We start from the raw sequence: 15,671 nt of genomic DNA, 5'->3' as shown, positions 1-15,671 counted from the left end.
ACAAAGAGACAGGTATTAGACCGGAAGAAAACCGTAAAACTAAAACTAAACAAAGGGATGACTGTGACATTACTAGCTAGATAAGAGGGAACCACTTGTAGAGGACTTCCTGAAAACCATCCATACCCTAAAAAGATGATTGTAAACAGGATCACATCCGTGTGACGTTTCCCGTCTAGACATGCATGTAGCAGAAACGCAGAACAATAAGTGTTAACAATAAGTGTTAACAATATACAGGATTTAACAATCCAGCAATCACAGCTGACTGAAGCAGAGATTTGAAATGAGAGGCATTAAGTGTTTCAAATAGAGACAATGCTGCACAGAAGTGCAGAGGAGAGCGTAATGACTCGACAATGCAGCTGGGACTGCACAGACACACACGGAGCGGTGAAAACAGAAAGCTTGAGCACACCTGATCAGCAGCCCAGAGGCAGAGATAAGGCCTGCTCTCCATCACACAAAGCTCTCTCCCTCTCTCCACGGTTCAGTTTATTGGTTCACATGATGCTTTGACAAGTTCCAGTCAGAAAGAAAGAAGCAAGGGAGAGAACGAAAGATAGAAAAGACAAAACAAACAAACAAACAAAAAGAATTAAGTAAAGAAAGAACGTAAGAAAAAGGGCAAAGAAATAAAGAGTGTGTGACAGAAACAGCAAAAAAGAGAAAGAATGATAGAGAGCAGAAGAGAAAAAGAACAGAAAAAACGAGCAAGCAAGCGAGCGAAAGGAAGAAAGAAAGGCCGTAAGGAAAAGCAAGATGAATGAACAAACGGAAAAAAGAAAAGAGTGAAGAATGAAAAATGAAAGAAGTGAGCAACAGTTAAAGCGAAAACGAGCAGGCAAAAGTGAGCAAGTGATAGCGAATGAAAAAAGTGCAAAACAGCAAAAAAGACACAGAGAAATAGCAAGAGAGCAGAAGAAAAAGCAAAAGAACAAAAAACAGCAAGCAAAAGACAGAAGGGTGAAAAGAAGGAAGAAAGAAAGAAAGAAAGAAAGAAAGAAAGAAGTGAGCAGGCGACAGCGAGCGAAAGACACAAGTGAAAGACAGCGAGCGAAAAAGAAAGAAGTGAGCAAAAGTGAGCAAGGGAAAGTGAGCAGGTGACAGCGAGCGAAAGACAGCGAGCAAAAGACAGAGAGCAAAAGACAGCGAGCAAAAGACAGTGAGCAAAAGACAGCGAGCAAAAGACAGTGAGCGAAAAAAAATTAAAAAGTGAGCAATTGAAAAAGAGCAGGCAAAAGTGAGAAGGCGACAGCCAGCGAAAGACAGCGAGCGAAAGACAGCGAGCGAAAGACAGTGAGCGAAAAAAATTAAAAAGTGAGCAAGCGAAAGAGAGCAGGCAAAAGTGAGAAGGCGACAGAGAGCGAAGGACAGCGAGCGAAGGACAGCGAGCGAAAGACAGCGAGCGAAAGACAGCGAGCGAAAGACAGCGAGCGAAAGACAGCGAGCAAAAGACAGCGAGCAAAAGACAGCGAGCAAAAGACAGCGAGCAAAAGACAGCGAGCAAAAGACAGCGAGCAAAAGACAGCGAGCGAAGGACAGCGAGCGAAGGACAGCGAGCGAAAGACAGCGAGCAAAAGACAGCGAGCAAAACACAGCGAGCAAAAGACAGCAGGCAAAAGACAGCAGGCAAAAGACAGCAGGCAAAACGCAGCGAGCGAAAAAAAATAAAAAGTGAGCAATCGAAAAAGAGCAGGCAAAAGTGAGAAGGCGACAGCGAGCGAAAGACAGAGAGCGAAAGACAGCGAGCAAAAGACAGCGAGCAAAAGACAGCGAGCAAAAGACAGCGAGCGAAAAAAATTAAAAAGTGAGCAATCGAAAAAGAGCAGGCAAAAGTGAGAAGGCGACAGCGAGCGAAAGACAGAGAGCGAAAGACAGCGAGCGAAAAAAATTAAAAAGTGAGCAATAGAAAAAGAGCAGGCAAAAGTGAGAAGGCGACACCGAGCGAAAGACAGCAAGCAAAAAAAAGAAAAAGTGAGCAAGCGAAAGTGAGCAGGCGACAGTGAGGAAAAGACAGCGAGCAGAAGACAGCGAGCAGAAGACAGCGAGCAGAAGACAGCGAGCAAAAGACAGCGAGCAAAAGACAGCGAGCGAAGGACAGCGAGCGAAAGACAGCGAGCGAAAGACAGCGAGCAAAAGACAGCGAGCAAAAGACAGCGAGCAAAAGACAGCGAGCAAAAGACAGCGAGCGAAGGACAGCGAGCGAAGGACAGCGAGCGAAAGACAGCGAGCAAAAGACAGCGAGCAAAAGACAGCGAGCAAAAGACAGCGAGCAAAAGACAGCGAGCAAAAGACAGCAGGCAAAAGACAGCAGGCAAAAGACAGCAGGCAAAACGCAGCGAGCGAAAAAAAATAAAAAGTGAGCAATCGAAAAAGAGCAAGCGAAAGTGAGCAGGCGACAGTGAGGAAAAGACAGCGAGCGAAAGACAGCGAGCGAAAGACAGACAGCGAAAGACAGACAGCGAAAGACAGACAGCAAAAAAGAAAGAAGCAAGCGAAAGACAGACAGTGAAATACAGACAGCGAGCAAAAGACAGCGAGCAAAAGACAGCGAGCAAAAGACAGCGAGCAAAAGACAGCGAGCAAAAGACAGCGAGCAAAAGACAGCGAGCGAAGGACAGCGAGCGAAGGACAGCGAGCGAAAGACAGCGAGCAAAAGACAGCGAGCAAAAGACAGCGAGCAAAAGACAGCAGGCAAAAGACAGCAGGCAAAAGACAGCAGGCGACAGCGACCAGAAAAAAGTAAAAAGTGAGCAATCGAAAAAGAGCAGGCAAAAGTGAGAAGGCGACAGCGAGCGAAAGACAGAGAGCGAAAGACAGCGAGCAAAAGACAGCGAGCAAAAGACAGCGAGCAAAAGACAGCGAGCGAAAAAAATTAAAAAGTGAGCAATCGAAAAAGAGCAGGCAAAAGTGAGAAGGCGACAGCGAGCGAAAGACAGAGAGCGAAAGACAGCGAGCGAAAAAAATTAAAAAGTGAGCAATAGAAAAAGAGCAGGCAAAAGTGAGAAGGCGACACCGAGCGAAAGACAGCAAGCAAAAAAAAGAAAAAGTGAGCAAGCGAAAGTGAGCAGGCGACAGTGAGGAAAAGACAGCGAGCAGAAGACAGCGAGCAGAAGACAGCGAGCAGAAGACAGCGAGCAAAAGACAGCGAGCGAAAGACAGCGAGCGAAGGACAGCGAGCGAAAGACAGCGAGCGAAAGACAGCGAGCAAAAGACAGCGAGCAAAAGACAGCGAGCAAAAGACAGCGAGCGAAGGACAGCGAGCGAAGGACAGCGAGCAAAAGACAGCGAGCAAAAGACAGCGAGCAAAAGACAGCGAGCAAAAGACAGCGAGCAAAAGACAGCGAGCAAAAGACAGCAGGCAAAAGACAGCAGGCAAAAGACAGCAGGCAAAACGCAGCGAGCGAAAAAAAATAAAAAGTGAGCAATCGAAAAAGAGCAAGCGAAAGTGAGCAGGCGACAGTGAGGAAAAGACAGCGAGCGAAAGACAGCGAGCGAAAGACAGACAGCGAAAGACAGACAGCGAAAGACAGACAGCAAAAAAGAAAGAAGCAAGCGAAAGACAGACAGTGAAATACAGACAGCGAAAAAGAAAGAAGCAAGCTAAAGACAACAAGCAAAAAAAAGAAAAAGTGAGCAAGCGAAAGTGAGCAGGCGACAGTGAGGAAAAGACAGCGAGCGGAAGACAGCGAGCGGAAGACAGCGAGCAAAAGACAGCGAGCAAAAGACAGCGAGCAAAAGACAGCGAGCAAAAGACAGCGAGCAAAAGACAGCGAGCGAAAAAAATGAAAAAGTGAGCAATAGAAAAAGAGCAGGCAAAAGTGAGAAGGCGACACCGAGCGAAAGACAGCAAGCAAAAAAAAGAAAAAGTGAGCAAACGAAAGTGAGCAGGCGACAGTGAGGAAAAGACAGCGAGCGGAAGACAGCGAGCGGAAGACAGCGAGCGGAAGACAGCGAGCGGAAGACAGCGAGCGGAAGACAGCGAGCGGAAGACAGCGAGCGGAAGACACCGAGCGAAAGACAGCAAGCAAAAGACAGCGAGCGAAAGACAGCGAAAGAAAGACAGCGAAAGAAAGACAGCGAAAGAAAGACAGCGAGCGAAAGACAGCCAGCGAAAGACAGCCAGCGAAAGACAGCCAGCGAAAGACAGCCAGCGAAAGACAGCCAGCGAAAGACAGCCAGCGAAAGACAGCCAGCGAAAGACAGCCAGCGAAAGACAGCCAGCGAAAGACAGCCAGCGAAAGACAGCGAGCGAAAGACAGCGAGCGAAAGACAGACAGCGAAAGACAGACAGCGAAAGACAGACACCAAAAAAGAAAGAAGCAAGCGAAAGACAGACAGTGAAATACAGACAGCGAAAAAGAAAGAAGCAAGCGAAAGACATAGAGTGAAAGCGAGCAGGTAAAAGTGAGCAGGCGACAGTGAGCGAAAGACAGTGAGCGAAAAAAAAGTAAAAAGTCAACAGTGAGTGAAAGACAGCGAGCAAAAGACAGCCAGCGAAAAACAGCGAGCATAGGACAGCGAGCGATAGACGCGAGCGAGCAGGCAAAAGTGAGCAGGTGACAGCGAGTAGAAAAAAGTAAAAAGTGAGCAAGCGAAAGAGAGTCAGCAAAAGTGAGCAGGCTATAGCGTATTAAAGAAAGCAAGCAAAATAGAAAGCAAACGAAATAAACAATGTGAGCGAACGAAAGCAAATGAGCAAAAAAGCAAAGCAAAAGATAATCGAGCAAAAAGAAAAGACAGAAATAAGTAAAAAAGTAAAAAAGTAAAAGCGAAATAAAGAGAAAAACTAATGGGCGAAAGAATGAAAAAGGCAAAAGAAAGAAAGATGAGAAAATGCAAAAAAGGAAAGAAAGCAAGAAAGAACAAACACGAAAGAAAGACGACACGAAACAAAGAAAAGACGTTTAAAAGGTACTTCAAAATTACCATGGCATTATCATTATTTAAGGTACACTATGGTAAAAGAGTAGTACTTTTTTGGTAGGGTCAGCATATACAAAAGAAAGTGAGTGAGAGAGAAAATAAGGCGAGTGTCAGATGCTCAAACAGTAGATGTAGAGAAGGTGACAATTAAGACTTGTAAAGAAGCGTCCCCACCACAGCACCGTTAAACCCAGCTATTCTGTCATTGAGGCGGTTGGGTACAGCTCTGCCAAGGTAAGTCATGAAGGCAGGTGCAGGCATGGTCTCTGAGGTGATCAGTCGGTCAGCGGGGAACCATTTTATCTTCTGGTGAAAGCCTTTGAAAGCTCATGGCATAAAAATAATAATTACTCTGCATTAAACTCACTGGGAATAGACCCACGGCAGCAGTTATAGAAACACAAGGAATAACACTTCTGCTCTCCAAGCACAAACACACACTTACATGTGAGTACTGCTGTGTGCGTTGGTGATGGATGGAAAAATAAGCACCCCACCCAACTGACATAACGTAATCTGCTGTCATAACGGTGTCTACGTGGTTCAATCTAACCTACAGAAACCTAAAGGCTGTGCTTGTTTGAAGATTCATGCGTGTTTGGTGTGCTTTTCTTTTCTTATTCAGATGGTGGAAGCCTGTTGAAACATGATCCCGACAAGACCAGCCGAGCACAACCCCACCACACACACACAAACAAACATTCAGACAGATACACACACTGCATTACAAGTAGAAGGTTTCAGTTCGCTGTGCCAAGTTGGTACTCGAGAGTAAAGTGGAGAAGGGTGGCACGGTCCGCTATGTAAATGGTGCCAGACGTGGTAAATTCCAGCCGCTAACGTAACCTCTCTGACTGGGTGCTGCCCACCGCTAGCGCAACAAAGAGAAAATAAATGAAATGGAGAGACTTGGAATAACTGTGGCATCCCTTGATGCAAACCCCTTTTCAAGGTTATGAGAAAAACACGCGACTGCGGTCTCCGTATTGACACTTGCAGAAGAACCAGATGGTTTCGACGAACGAAACGCACAGCACTGGAAGCAGGGATCTGAGGAACAACTGTTGTGCAGAAATCGAGAATACATCTCTCACTTTTGAAGAACAGTTCAGGGTGAAGGGGCAAATTGACGCACAACCACATATGTTAAGAGTCAAGTCTTGGGTTGTCTGAATAACTAGTCGACTAATTAGTCTTATAATGAATTAATCTTCTTTTAAAGGAACAGAGCCACACAAGCAAGTTAACCAGTGGGAAACGTTTAGGTCATTTGAAAGGGGTGGCAACGAGTACTCAAGTACTTGAGAGTGACAGCGACGATTGACCATATAAGGTAAAATTTTATTATTGCGGCATTTTGGGCGACATCTTGAAATTGCGTTTGTGATTTTTTTTGTTCCGATAAGGGAAGCGCTCTGTTATGTAAATAATGTATCCAAAATGGGAGTTACACTTTCTGGCTAGCATGTAACGTACTTTAAGCTCATTCGCATTTTGTCCAGATAGATGCAAGTTGTAATATTATATTTATATTGCGTATCTAGGCTACCTGATTAATCTCATACAGGATGCATCATATAGAAAGCGCTTTACCAGTAACATGTTTCTTATTTAAAAATATTGACGATGCATTATTTAAAAACGAGCAGTGTCAGTTTTCTATCACGGTTTCATCAACAACCATTTTCATAACAGTGTTTTAATTTAAATATTTTCATTATCGCCAAGATGCGTACGCTCTAGGGCTGTAACGATTAATCGTGTGTCCTATTAAAGGACAAGTTTGATATTTTACACTTAAAGCCCTGTTTTCAGATTGTTTATGATGAAATAGAACGGTTTTCACTGAAATTTCGACATATGCGGCTGCCCCGAGAATTTTGGGGTGTTTGTTGTTTCACCTCCCACCACTACAATGGCTATATAGGTGCACTGGAACAATCCTTCCTAAAATACATTAAACTTTCGTTTACAAAGACGCGAAACTCACCGAGTGGTCAGGGGCGCTCACCGATACGCTCACACAAAAACCGCCGCAAAAGACGCCTTCCAACAGCTGTTTTAGCATTCATTGTTAACTTGTGGACCTATTTTTCCAAACGCCTCACACCCGTATATTCTTCCGCTGAGAGCTTGAATAATAGACACTCCAGTCCAGGTGGTGGCAATAATCCTCCTTTGCCAATTGCAAAAATACAAACGGGTTCCCGCCGTGGAGTAATAGCGTACCTCACAGCACATCTAATACAGGTCAATGGAGTTGGCAAAAACGATAAAACCTGTTGGAATGTGTCTTTTGCAGCAATTTTTGTGTGGGAATATCAGTGAACACCCCTGACCACTCGATGAGTTTCACGTGTTAGTAAATTAAAGTTTAATGCATTTTAGGAAGGATTGTTCCTGTGCACCTATACACCCATTATAGAGGTGGGAGGTGATACAAGAAACACCCAAAAATTCTCGGGCCAGCATCATATGTCCAAATTTCAGTCAAAACCGTTCTATTTCATCATAAACAATCTGAAAACAGGGCTTTAAGTGTAAAATACCGAACTTGTCCTTTAAAAGTGCCTGTCTGAAATCGATTCTGAATCGCAAGGCTACGATTCTGTGTTTCATGCACAGGTTGTGCATGTACTACAGCATTTGGTCAGTTGGGGGTCCTTATCAATTTAAAATCATTATGAGTCAGAGATGTTTATAACGTGCATTTAAAAAAGCAACACTTGTTAAACAAAATCATTCGAAATATTCTTTATTATCATGAAAATACCTGAAACAATTTGAAGAACAGCGATATAAATATTCCTGTAGACATTTCCTGGAATAGCGTTTGTAATGCTACTTCTTCTGTGGCACAAATTGAGTTTCGGCACGAGAGCGCCCCCTGGCTTTTGGATGTGCCGTGATTTCACCTTAATTCATTAAAATTCATTCATTGAGAAAACGCGCATTTGCATGGTTAATAGTTACACCCCTAGTACGCTCCATCCTATGCTCATGCCCCATCCCATCGTACAAATTTTTCGGAATAATTAAGTAATCAAAATAAAACACCCATTAGTGATGCGCGTGTCTCATAACACGTGGGTAAGCTGCGAGTTGGGGTCATTAAAAACAAAACTTCGACCTCGGGCGCAGAAATATTGACGGAAGTTTGAGCACGAGGGGGAGTAGTCAGGAGTGATGATGTCACTGCGCACCGAGGTCAAAGTGCTGCAAACTACGTGCTCTTCCACCATACAATAATATTTGTGCCACCATACTTACTTGTGTAACTACTCATGTCTTCAAATAAATAGGGAAATAATAATAATAATAATAATAATAATAGGAAAAACATGGAAGTGTTTGGTGGCTTCTAAAATCATCCCTGTTTGGATCCTAAGGAATGAATAGGGCTAGGCTAAATGCTAACACATTCACATCGCGCTGTACAAAGATTAAGTGCACGCATTGAAAAAAGATATGCATGTATTCATTCGTCTAAGTTGAGGTAAGCACATAGTAAAATATTGAAAAAACGATGGTGTTTTCCTTTAATGGTTGCACGTGCGAGTCAGAGTTGAAAAAAACTCTGACTCGTGCATTACCAATGCCTAGTCCTATGCAGAGTAAACACAAGCAGCTTCAACCAAATTTGGGACAAGGAAACACTGAACCAAAAATGCACAACAAAGGAATATGGCAACAAAATCTGAACTTTGCCTGAGGTTAGTCGACTACAACTTATTTTCGAATAGCTGTACTTTCTGTAGGTTGGGGATGCTTCTGGACCTAGATCTGGAGCATTTTTGAAGTAACAGAGCAGTTTAGATTAAGCGCAAGTGAGGGTGACTTGCAATTGTGGGAATTCAGACCGAGTTTAGGTCACACCTCCTCCAGACAGATGACATTTAAATTCCATTTATTTTCTTGGCACAGGCTGTTTACCAGAGCAACTTGCAAGAAAATGCAAATGCTTTATGTATATTTACATTTACACATTTGGCAACACTTAAGTGCATGTATAGTACAAGCTATACATTTAATCTGTATATATGTTCCCTGTGGCTCGAACCCACAACATTTTCTACCATTTGAGCTACTTAAAGCTTTCAGGATGTGGTTCAAAATAAATGAACCCTAAGAAATACAGACACTCTTCATATACAGACGCTATCTAAAACATAAACAACAAATAAGTGGTTAAAGCGGCTCTTGATGTCTCGTACTGCTAGACAAAACAAACCGTCTGAAGCCCCCCCATCTTCACACTTACACCTAACATGAGAGGTGGAAATCTGCAGGGACCCGAGGAGACGATATTAAATTGATCTAGTGCGTGCCATTATAAGTTATAGAATTAAGATATAAACTGATATACTGCGATCTTTCAAAACTGATTCAGAATTTGGATTTAAATCATAAAGGAAAAATTAAAGTGCACTGACCTAATTCCAATATTTTTCTCAAAGGTTATCTTTTAATATAATATAATATAATATAATATAATATAATATAATATATATTTTATATATATATATTTTATATATATATAAATATATATATATATATATATATATATATATATATATATATATATATATATTATATTCCAATATCTTCATATGATTGTAATAAAAGTTAACTCTTAAAAAACAGATGAGATGAGACTAACAACCAGCAAATTTGATTATAATACCTTCAATTTACCAGAAATGGCAAAAAGAAGGTAACTAGGAATTATAAAAGACGAACAAGTACAATGCCAAATCCTCAGAATGAGTCACTCTTCGTTCTTTTACTCCTATTTGTGATCTTTTTTGACGTTGACAAATCTCATTGAGAGGGGCAAGCATTTTTAAAGCTTTAAAGTGGGCAGGAATGGTGCATATGAAAGTAAAAAGCCCAGGTGAACGCTGGGGCAGGTGATGCAGCAAAAACGGCTACCATTGCGACGGCACGTAGCTCAAATTGAACACGCAGTCACACGTTAGTCATCAAGACCACCTGGAAGCACACGAGCGAAAGACCGAGACAATGACCAAATGCTTATTCACTTTCCACTTTTGAAACACTCGGATATTTTAACCACCTGTTCCTCCGCAACTACCCGCTCTCATCTTTTCAATGACGCAAAGCTCTGCCAACAAACGCAGGGACGAATACCACGTTCGTCTGTCGCTCCCCTTCCTCTCCAAGTTTTCTGCCTCGTAAGTGTGCCATTGAGAAACGCTCACGTCTGGCATGTAGGCATATGTGACGGCTGAAATTGGTGTTAGTTATGTTCCAATTTAAACGCTGAAATAGAGCTACTCTAAGCATTACATGGTCATGACAGGGGGTATCGTTGTGTCTTTTTGAGAATGGTTGAGATACAGCTCTGCTTAGACCATTGGTTCCCAAACTTTGCAGCGTGCGCCTCACTTTGTGTAGGGTGCATCCCTTCGTGCTCCCCCATCCCCAAAGAAAATTACTGATATAAAACAATCGAATTTTAAATTGAATTCAAGAAAATATAATAAATATACAAATGTAGTGCTGTTGGTTAGCAGCCTTATTTTTCTGATGTTTATACAGAATTTATGATAAATTAATGTATTAAAATTGTTATAAAACTCGTGCCCCCTGGCAACATCTCGTGCCCAACAGATTGAGAACCACTGGCTTAGACTTATCAAAACTGCTACTTTAATTTAAACTGATCTTTTTGTCTTATTTAATAAGGGGAGATGGTACAGTAAAAGTTAATGTCACATCAAATGCACTAACGGCCGCAGCAAATAACAAATAAAAAAAGGGATGATGTAATCTTGCAAATCATGAAAAACTACATCGGCTTAAAAGCAAGTCAGGCAAAAAATATGCATAACGTCAAACATGCAAACATGATGTAAATATGCATTTTTTTCTGGTAATGCAACTAAAAGCAGACTCCAACAGGAGACAGGTTCTGTGGGAATACTGCAGGTGCGGACGTCATAAAAACAAAACATGCATACCTCTAGATTTTCTTACTTTTTTAACCACCATTCATATTGGACTAAGAGTAAATTTTAAGCTGATGCAGTTTTTTCATGATTTGGAAGATTGCATCATCATTATGCACTGCAATTGGAGGGACTACTACACTTATCGGTGGCTTAAATGTTATATGCTTTCGCTTTGGATATAAAATTTGCTAAATGAATAAATGTTAATGTAATGTACTTGTACGTCCGTGTGTTTATCTCCATTTGGCATTTAGTGAAAAAACAAAGGACGTTCCTTACCAAAAACTGATTAAAGTTAAATAGTTGTCAGTTTCCAGGCGATTATAACATGAAATGTGCCATGTTATTAAGCTAACTTTCACATTCAAAGCAAATTACCACGGTGTATGTCTATGTAGAGCAGTGGATCTCAACCATTTTGACTTCAAATATTCTTGTGAGCAATAGGGAAACTTTGAAGGCCACTTACAGTTGCACTTAAGAAAACTTTTTAAGCCATTTTAAGTCATCTTGAGGCACCTTGGTGGTTTGTTGAAGCCCTCTAGTGGGACCCGGCCCCTGTGGCCGGTTGCATAAACCTTTAAGACTAGTCTTAAAAGTTAGTCATTAATTTTTTTCGTCAAGATTGATCATAACTGTTTTAAGTATGTTACATAGAAAAGTAGATTGTTCTAATTTAAATCCAAATAATAAGACTGATTAGCCCTAACGAATTGCTAGTTAGTCAGACTCTTTCTTAAGACGCAGTCTTAACGTCACAGCTATGTTTATGCAACTGGCCACAAAAACTGATGTACAATATAGTAGGGGTGTGACGGATCACAAAACTTACGGTTCGGATCACATTACGGTTTTTGAGGCATTATTTTTCGGATCAGCAAAAATAAAGGGGTGGGAAAAATCTAATAAGAACAAATAAAGAAATTACAAACATTCATAAAAAAACAAAGTTGCACATTAAGTAAGGTCTAAAATTAGCATTAGGTACAGAAATCGAATCAAATAAATAATAACGCTGTCTTTATTGTATATATATATATATATATATATATATATATATATTAAATATAATTATTCTTTTTTAGAGCTACAGAAGTGATTTTCGCTTTGTCTTTGGTTGTTTGATTAACATTAATGACACAGACTTAAGTAGGTTAATTGAGGTTACTGTCTCTTTAAGATAAGCACGGACCTGGTTTCTGCCTAATCTATACATACACTTAAAACATAAACAAATGTTTTTATTAGAAAAAGAATACTGTGATATTTTGGGATCATTTTGTTTTTATGTGTCTGGTCAAGAACAGAAAGATTCTGTGTTCACTTGCTTTTTGAAACGCGTCTCTGTATGCACTTAAACACGTGCACACACAAAGACGGAGGGCGATTTCAAACGATGCTTCGGGAAGCAGATGCAGTATAAACAAAGTAAAAATTATGCTGCATTTCAGCGCTCTATTTTCCAAATGTATTTTAAATGACTACAGTATGAGACATAGCAGCACAACTCTCTTTAAGGTTTACACATCAAGAGTTCTGATCTTTGAAGGGCATAGGGATGATCACGTCTGATTGGAGTTGGACCGTACACATTCAACCGCGTCTGTGCATACAGAAAACAGCTCACTTTTGAGTGTTAACATTTGCAAGCCTTTGAAACACCTTTTCCTACTTAATTTTGTGTATTAATCCGCGAATCGCACGTGAGCCGAACCGTGGGTCATGATGCGTACGAATCATGGATCAACTGCGATCCAGCGCACCACAACAGTATAGTAGAGAGTAATGCCCAGCACCCTTTAGAGCATGAGTACTATGGGGTGACTAGAGCACATTAATGTTCACTTTAGTGGAATTCGCCTTTCATAAGACTCTCAGATCCACTATACAATGTTATAGTCTGCGAGTTGAATCGCACAGCCTCATCTGCAAGCAAAAGCTAAAGTAGTTCCAGATGACCCTGTCTGCTTTAAATGGGGGATGGGTGGTAAAAAACATGGTATTGAGGCTTTCTTAGAGGCACAACTACTGCCCCACAGGGTTGCCTCATTCTGGGGAACTGCCTTTTTGATTCTGGGAGCCCAGCCAGAGTCACAATCCTCAGCAATCCTCAGATTAGTTATGAACCAGATTCAACAGATCTCAAGATTTGCATGTTATATCCCATTATCTTTTATCCCAACTGGAGGACTTGCCCAACCTCCTTCACCGGCAACATGGCAAAGAGTGACACATGGTAGTGAGACAGAAACGAAGAAAGGAAGAGTGTCAGTTTCTACAAATCCCATCAAGACTGCCAAAAAGTTTTCAAACAAAAACATAATAACAAGGGGCCTACATTATATTCTATGACTGTGAAAACGTTGTCACCGCTGAGGACCTGACTTGAAGATGCCAATATAACTGACTGGGAGTACGATTTGACTCATGGGATCAACTTGTTTTTCTACCCCTGATCCACTGACACACTAGGGAATGGGCACTGTTATCAGCCCTGCTTCAGATAGCAGGCTTGATGGACCAACTGGTCCATGGGGATCTCAGAGCCAAAGTTAATCAGACGGAGACAGGTCTGGAGCAACCCATGGGACTTACTCCTCCATCTCCACCACCCCCGTCACCGCCACCAAAGCTTGTCACAACCTCCACTGTAAGACCTTCACACAGCATTTGCCCGGTTTCCACAAAAGTCTCAAAAATAGACAGAAAGTAGCCTCAGGATCTCTAAGAACCAGCCAGCCATTGGCGGAAGGTTGACGGCTGGGGAATAGACTCAGAGAACATGCTGGAGGATCAATGCATTTCTGATGTTGTTGAATAACCCTCAAGGACTTGAAGGAGGCCTTCACTTCATCCAAGCCCAATTAATAATACCCTGAAACCCAAAACTGGCTAGCTAGACTCAACGTTTTTAAGCCAAATGGAGATTAATTGCATGATGAAAAGATTATTTCACAAAACATTTGAAACGAGACAAAACACAGGCCGGATATGCTACGACCTCCTGAACTTTTTGGAAGGTCAAAGGTCAGGGGAAACCAGTCATTAATCCTCAGACTAGAACTGTGGGGCAGGACATTAGAGCTTGCCCCAAGTCCCAGAGGTCCAGTAGCAAAGCTTGGAGATGAAGCCCGAGTTCACTCAGAAAAGGCCACCAAGCATTTCGAACAGTCAATTCGAGCAAACAGCATGTTTCACGACAACCATGTCAGCTTAGAGTACGGGTGGTCAGCGCATGGGGGGGTCACCCGAACATTCATTTCAGAATCCCAGGTGTCCAGTGGTTGTTAGAAATGATTAGGCATATAGATTAATTGAACACACATCAGACTTAATTAAGCATGGCGTTTAATTAACCATGTAATTAATCTTATAGAGCCCCCATACACGTGCTAAGCATCCACACATGGATTTCAATTGGTGAAAACTTCGACAGGCAGCTGACATGAACTTGAAACATCTTTTCACTAGCAAGCCCAGCAAATTAAATGTCTAAAGCAAAAATGGAAGCATAATCTCTTTCGTGGCTCACGGCCCTTGATTTGGCCCAGGTACGACTTGGATGTTAGTGTTTAACGGTAAATCATGGTTACTTTAATATAATGTTTGACACATTATACTCCTCTGGAGTGCATTCGAAAAGGTTTTAACACTACTATTGTGGCGGGTAAAAGATATTTGCACAATTTATACTTCACGCTTTATTTCTGCCAAAGACAACATGCAGTGAGAAAAAAGGTCCCTGTGTGCTCTGCAAACTGTAGATACTTAGGCGCTAACACTAAGCCCAAGGGTTGGAGAAGGGTCAATGTTTGTGGTCACATTAACATGGTCATTTGCAGTTGGAAACTGCATAAACAAAGAGCAATGGTGGACCTTGGGGGCTGTCCACACATGCTACTCCAGTTTTCCATTACTAACCCTGGTGGACACAAAGGTCTTCTACAGATGAAGGGGTCAAAAGGGTTAGAAGTGCAGCCCTTCAAGGGTGACCCTAGTTGGCCCGGCCTACTCTTATTCTTGTACAGCAACCTCAAGCAGTGGGGTTATCATGCCAGGACTTTATTAGAACCATGAGAAAATGGATAAGTGAGAATCCCAGTATGTTCCACACATCTGTACACATCACAACGTAGAATGATGCAGCAATAAATTAACCTGCTCATAAACCAGTTCATCAAAACCAAAACTTCAGGTTCTGTCCAAGCACACAACTGTAAAGATAAAAAAGGAACTTACATAGTCGTGGAAAGCTTTGGCCTCACTGGAATGTTCACATGTCTCCCGTCGATCTGGAGCTGCGCAGTACAGATCCCAGAATACACTACAAAATAAAGCAGAATAAACAAAGCTGAGTATCAAATACATGGGCGAACTTCATAGAACTAAACAGTTGGCATGTTTTAACACGCTAATGGTCTGTGGTACACTTATAAGATCAAGGCCACTGAATGGCACAATGTGATCTATGCCCATTTGTTCTTCTTGACTGATGACTTCAAATCAAGGATCAGCTTCCATGCTCGAAATTATAATCTTAGCACTTGAAGGAACACAAGAAACCCAGTAGAACTTGACAGCTATCACAACTGGGTCACTACAGTTATAACCCCTAGATAGCTTCCCACTTTATGAGGTGCAACCTGCAAGTGGCTAATCAATTAGGCTTGGTATTTGTTAATTAAGGAAATACAGTCCTTAAGGGCTGCTAGAGGGAGCAGATTTCACTTCAAATGGTCCTTTAATTACTTTATTGAAAATAAGTAC

The 15,671-nt window shown here is 41.7% G+C and overlaps 1 protein-coding gene across 2 annotated transcripts in view; it reads right to left on the bottom strand.

The window, feature by feature from the left end:
- The window catches only part of ssbp4 (single stranded DNA binding protein 4), an 84,166-nt gene that overhangs the window by 41,462 nt on the left and 27,033 nt on the right, over positions 1-15,671 (bottom strand). For both annotated transcript variants that reach the window (XM_073862052.1, XM_073862054.1), the window contains one exon: positions 15,144-15,228. In XM_073862052.1, coding sequence (XP_073718153.1) covers positions 15,144-15,228 — 85 coding nt within the window. The remainder of the gene's footprint in view (positions 1-15,143; positions 15,229-15,671) is intronic.

Source organism: Misgurnus anguillicaudatus, chromosome 23, assembly GCF_027580225.2.
Source record: "Misgurnus anguillicaudatus chromosome 23, ASM2758022v2, whole genome shotgun sequence".
Classification (NCBI taxonomy): Eukaryota; Metazoa; Chordata; class Actinopteri; order Cypriniformes; family Cobitidae; genus Misgurnus; species Misgurnus anguillicaudatus.
The sequence above is the reverse complement of the archived record's forward strand: the minus strand, read 5'-3'. Positions and strand labels throughout refer to the sequence as shown.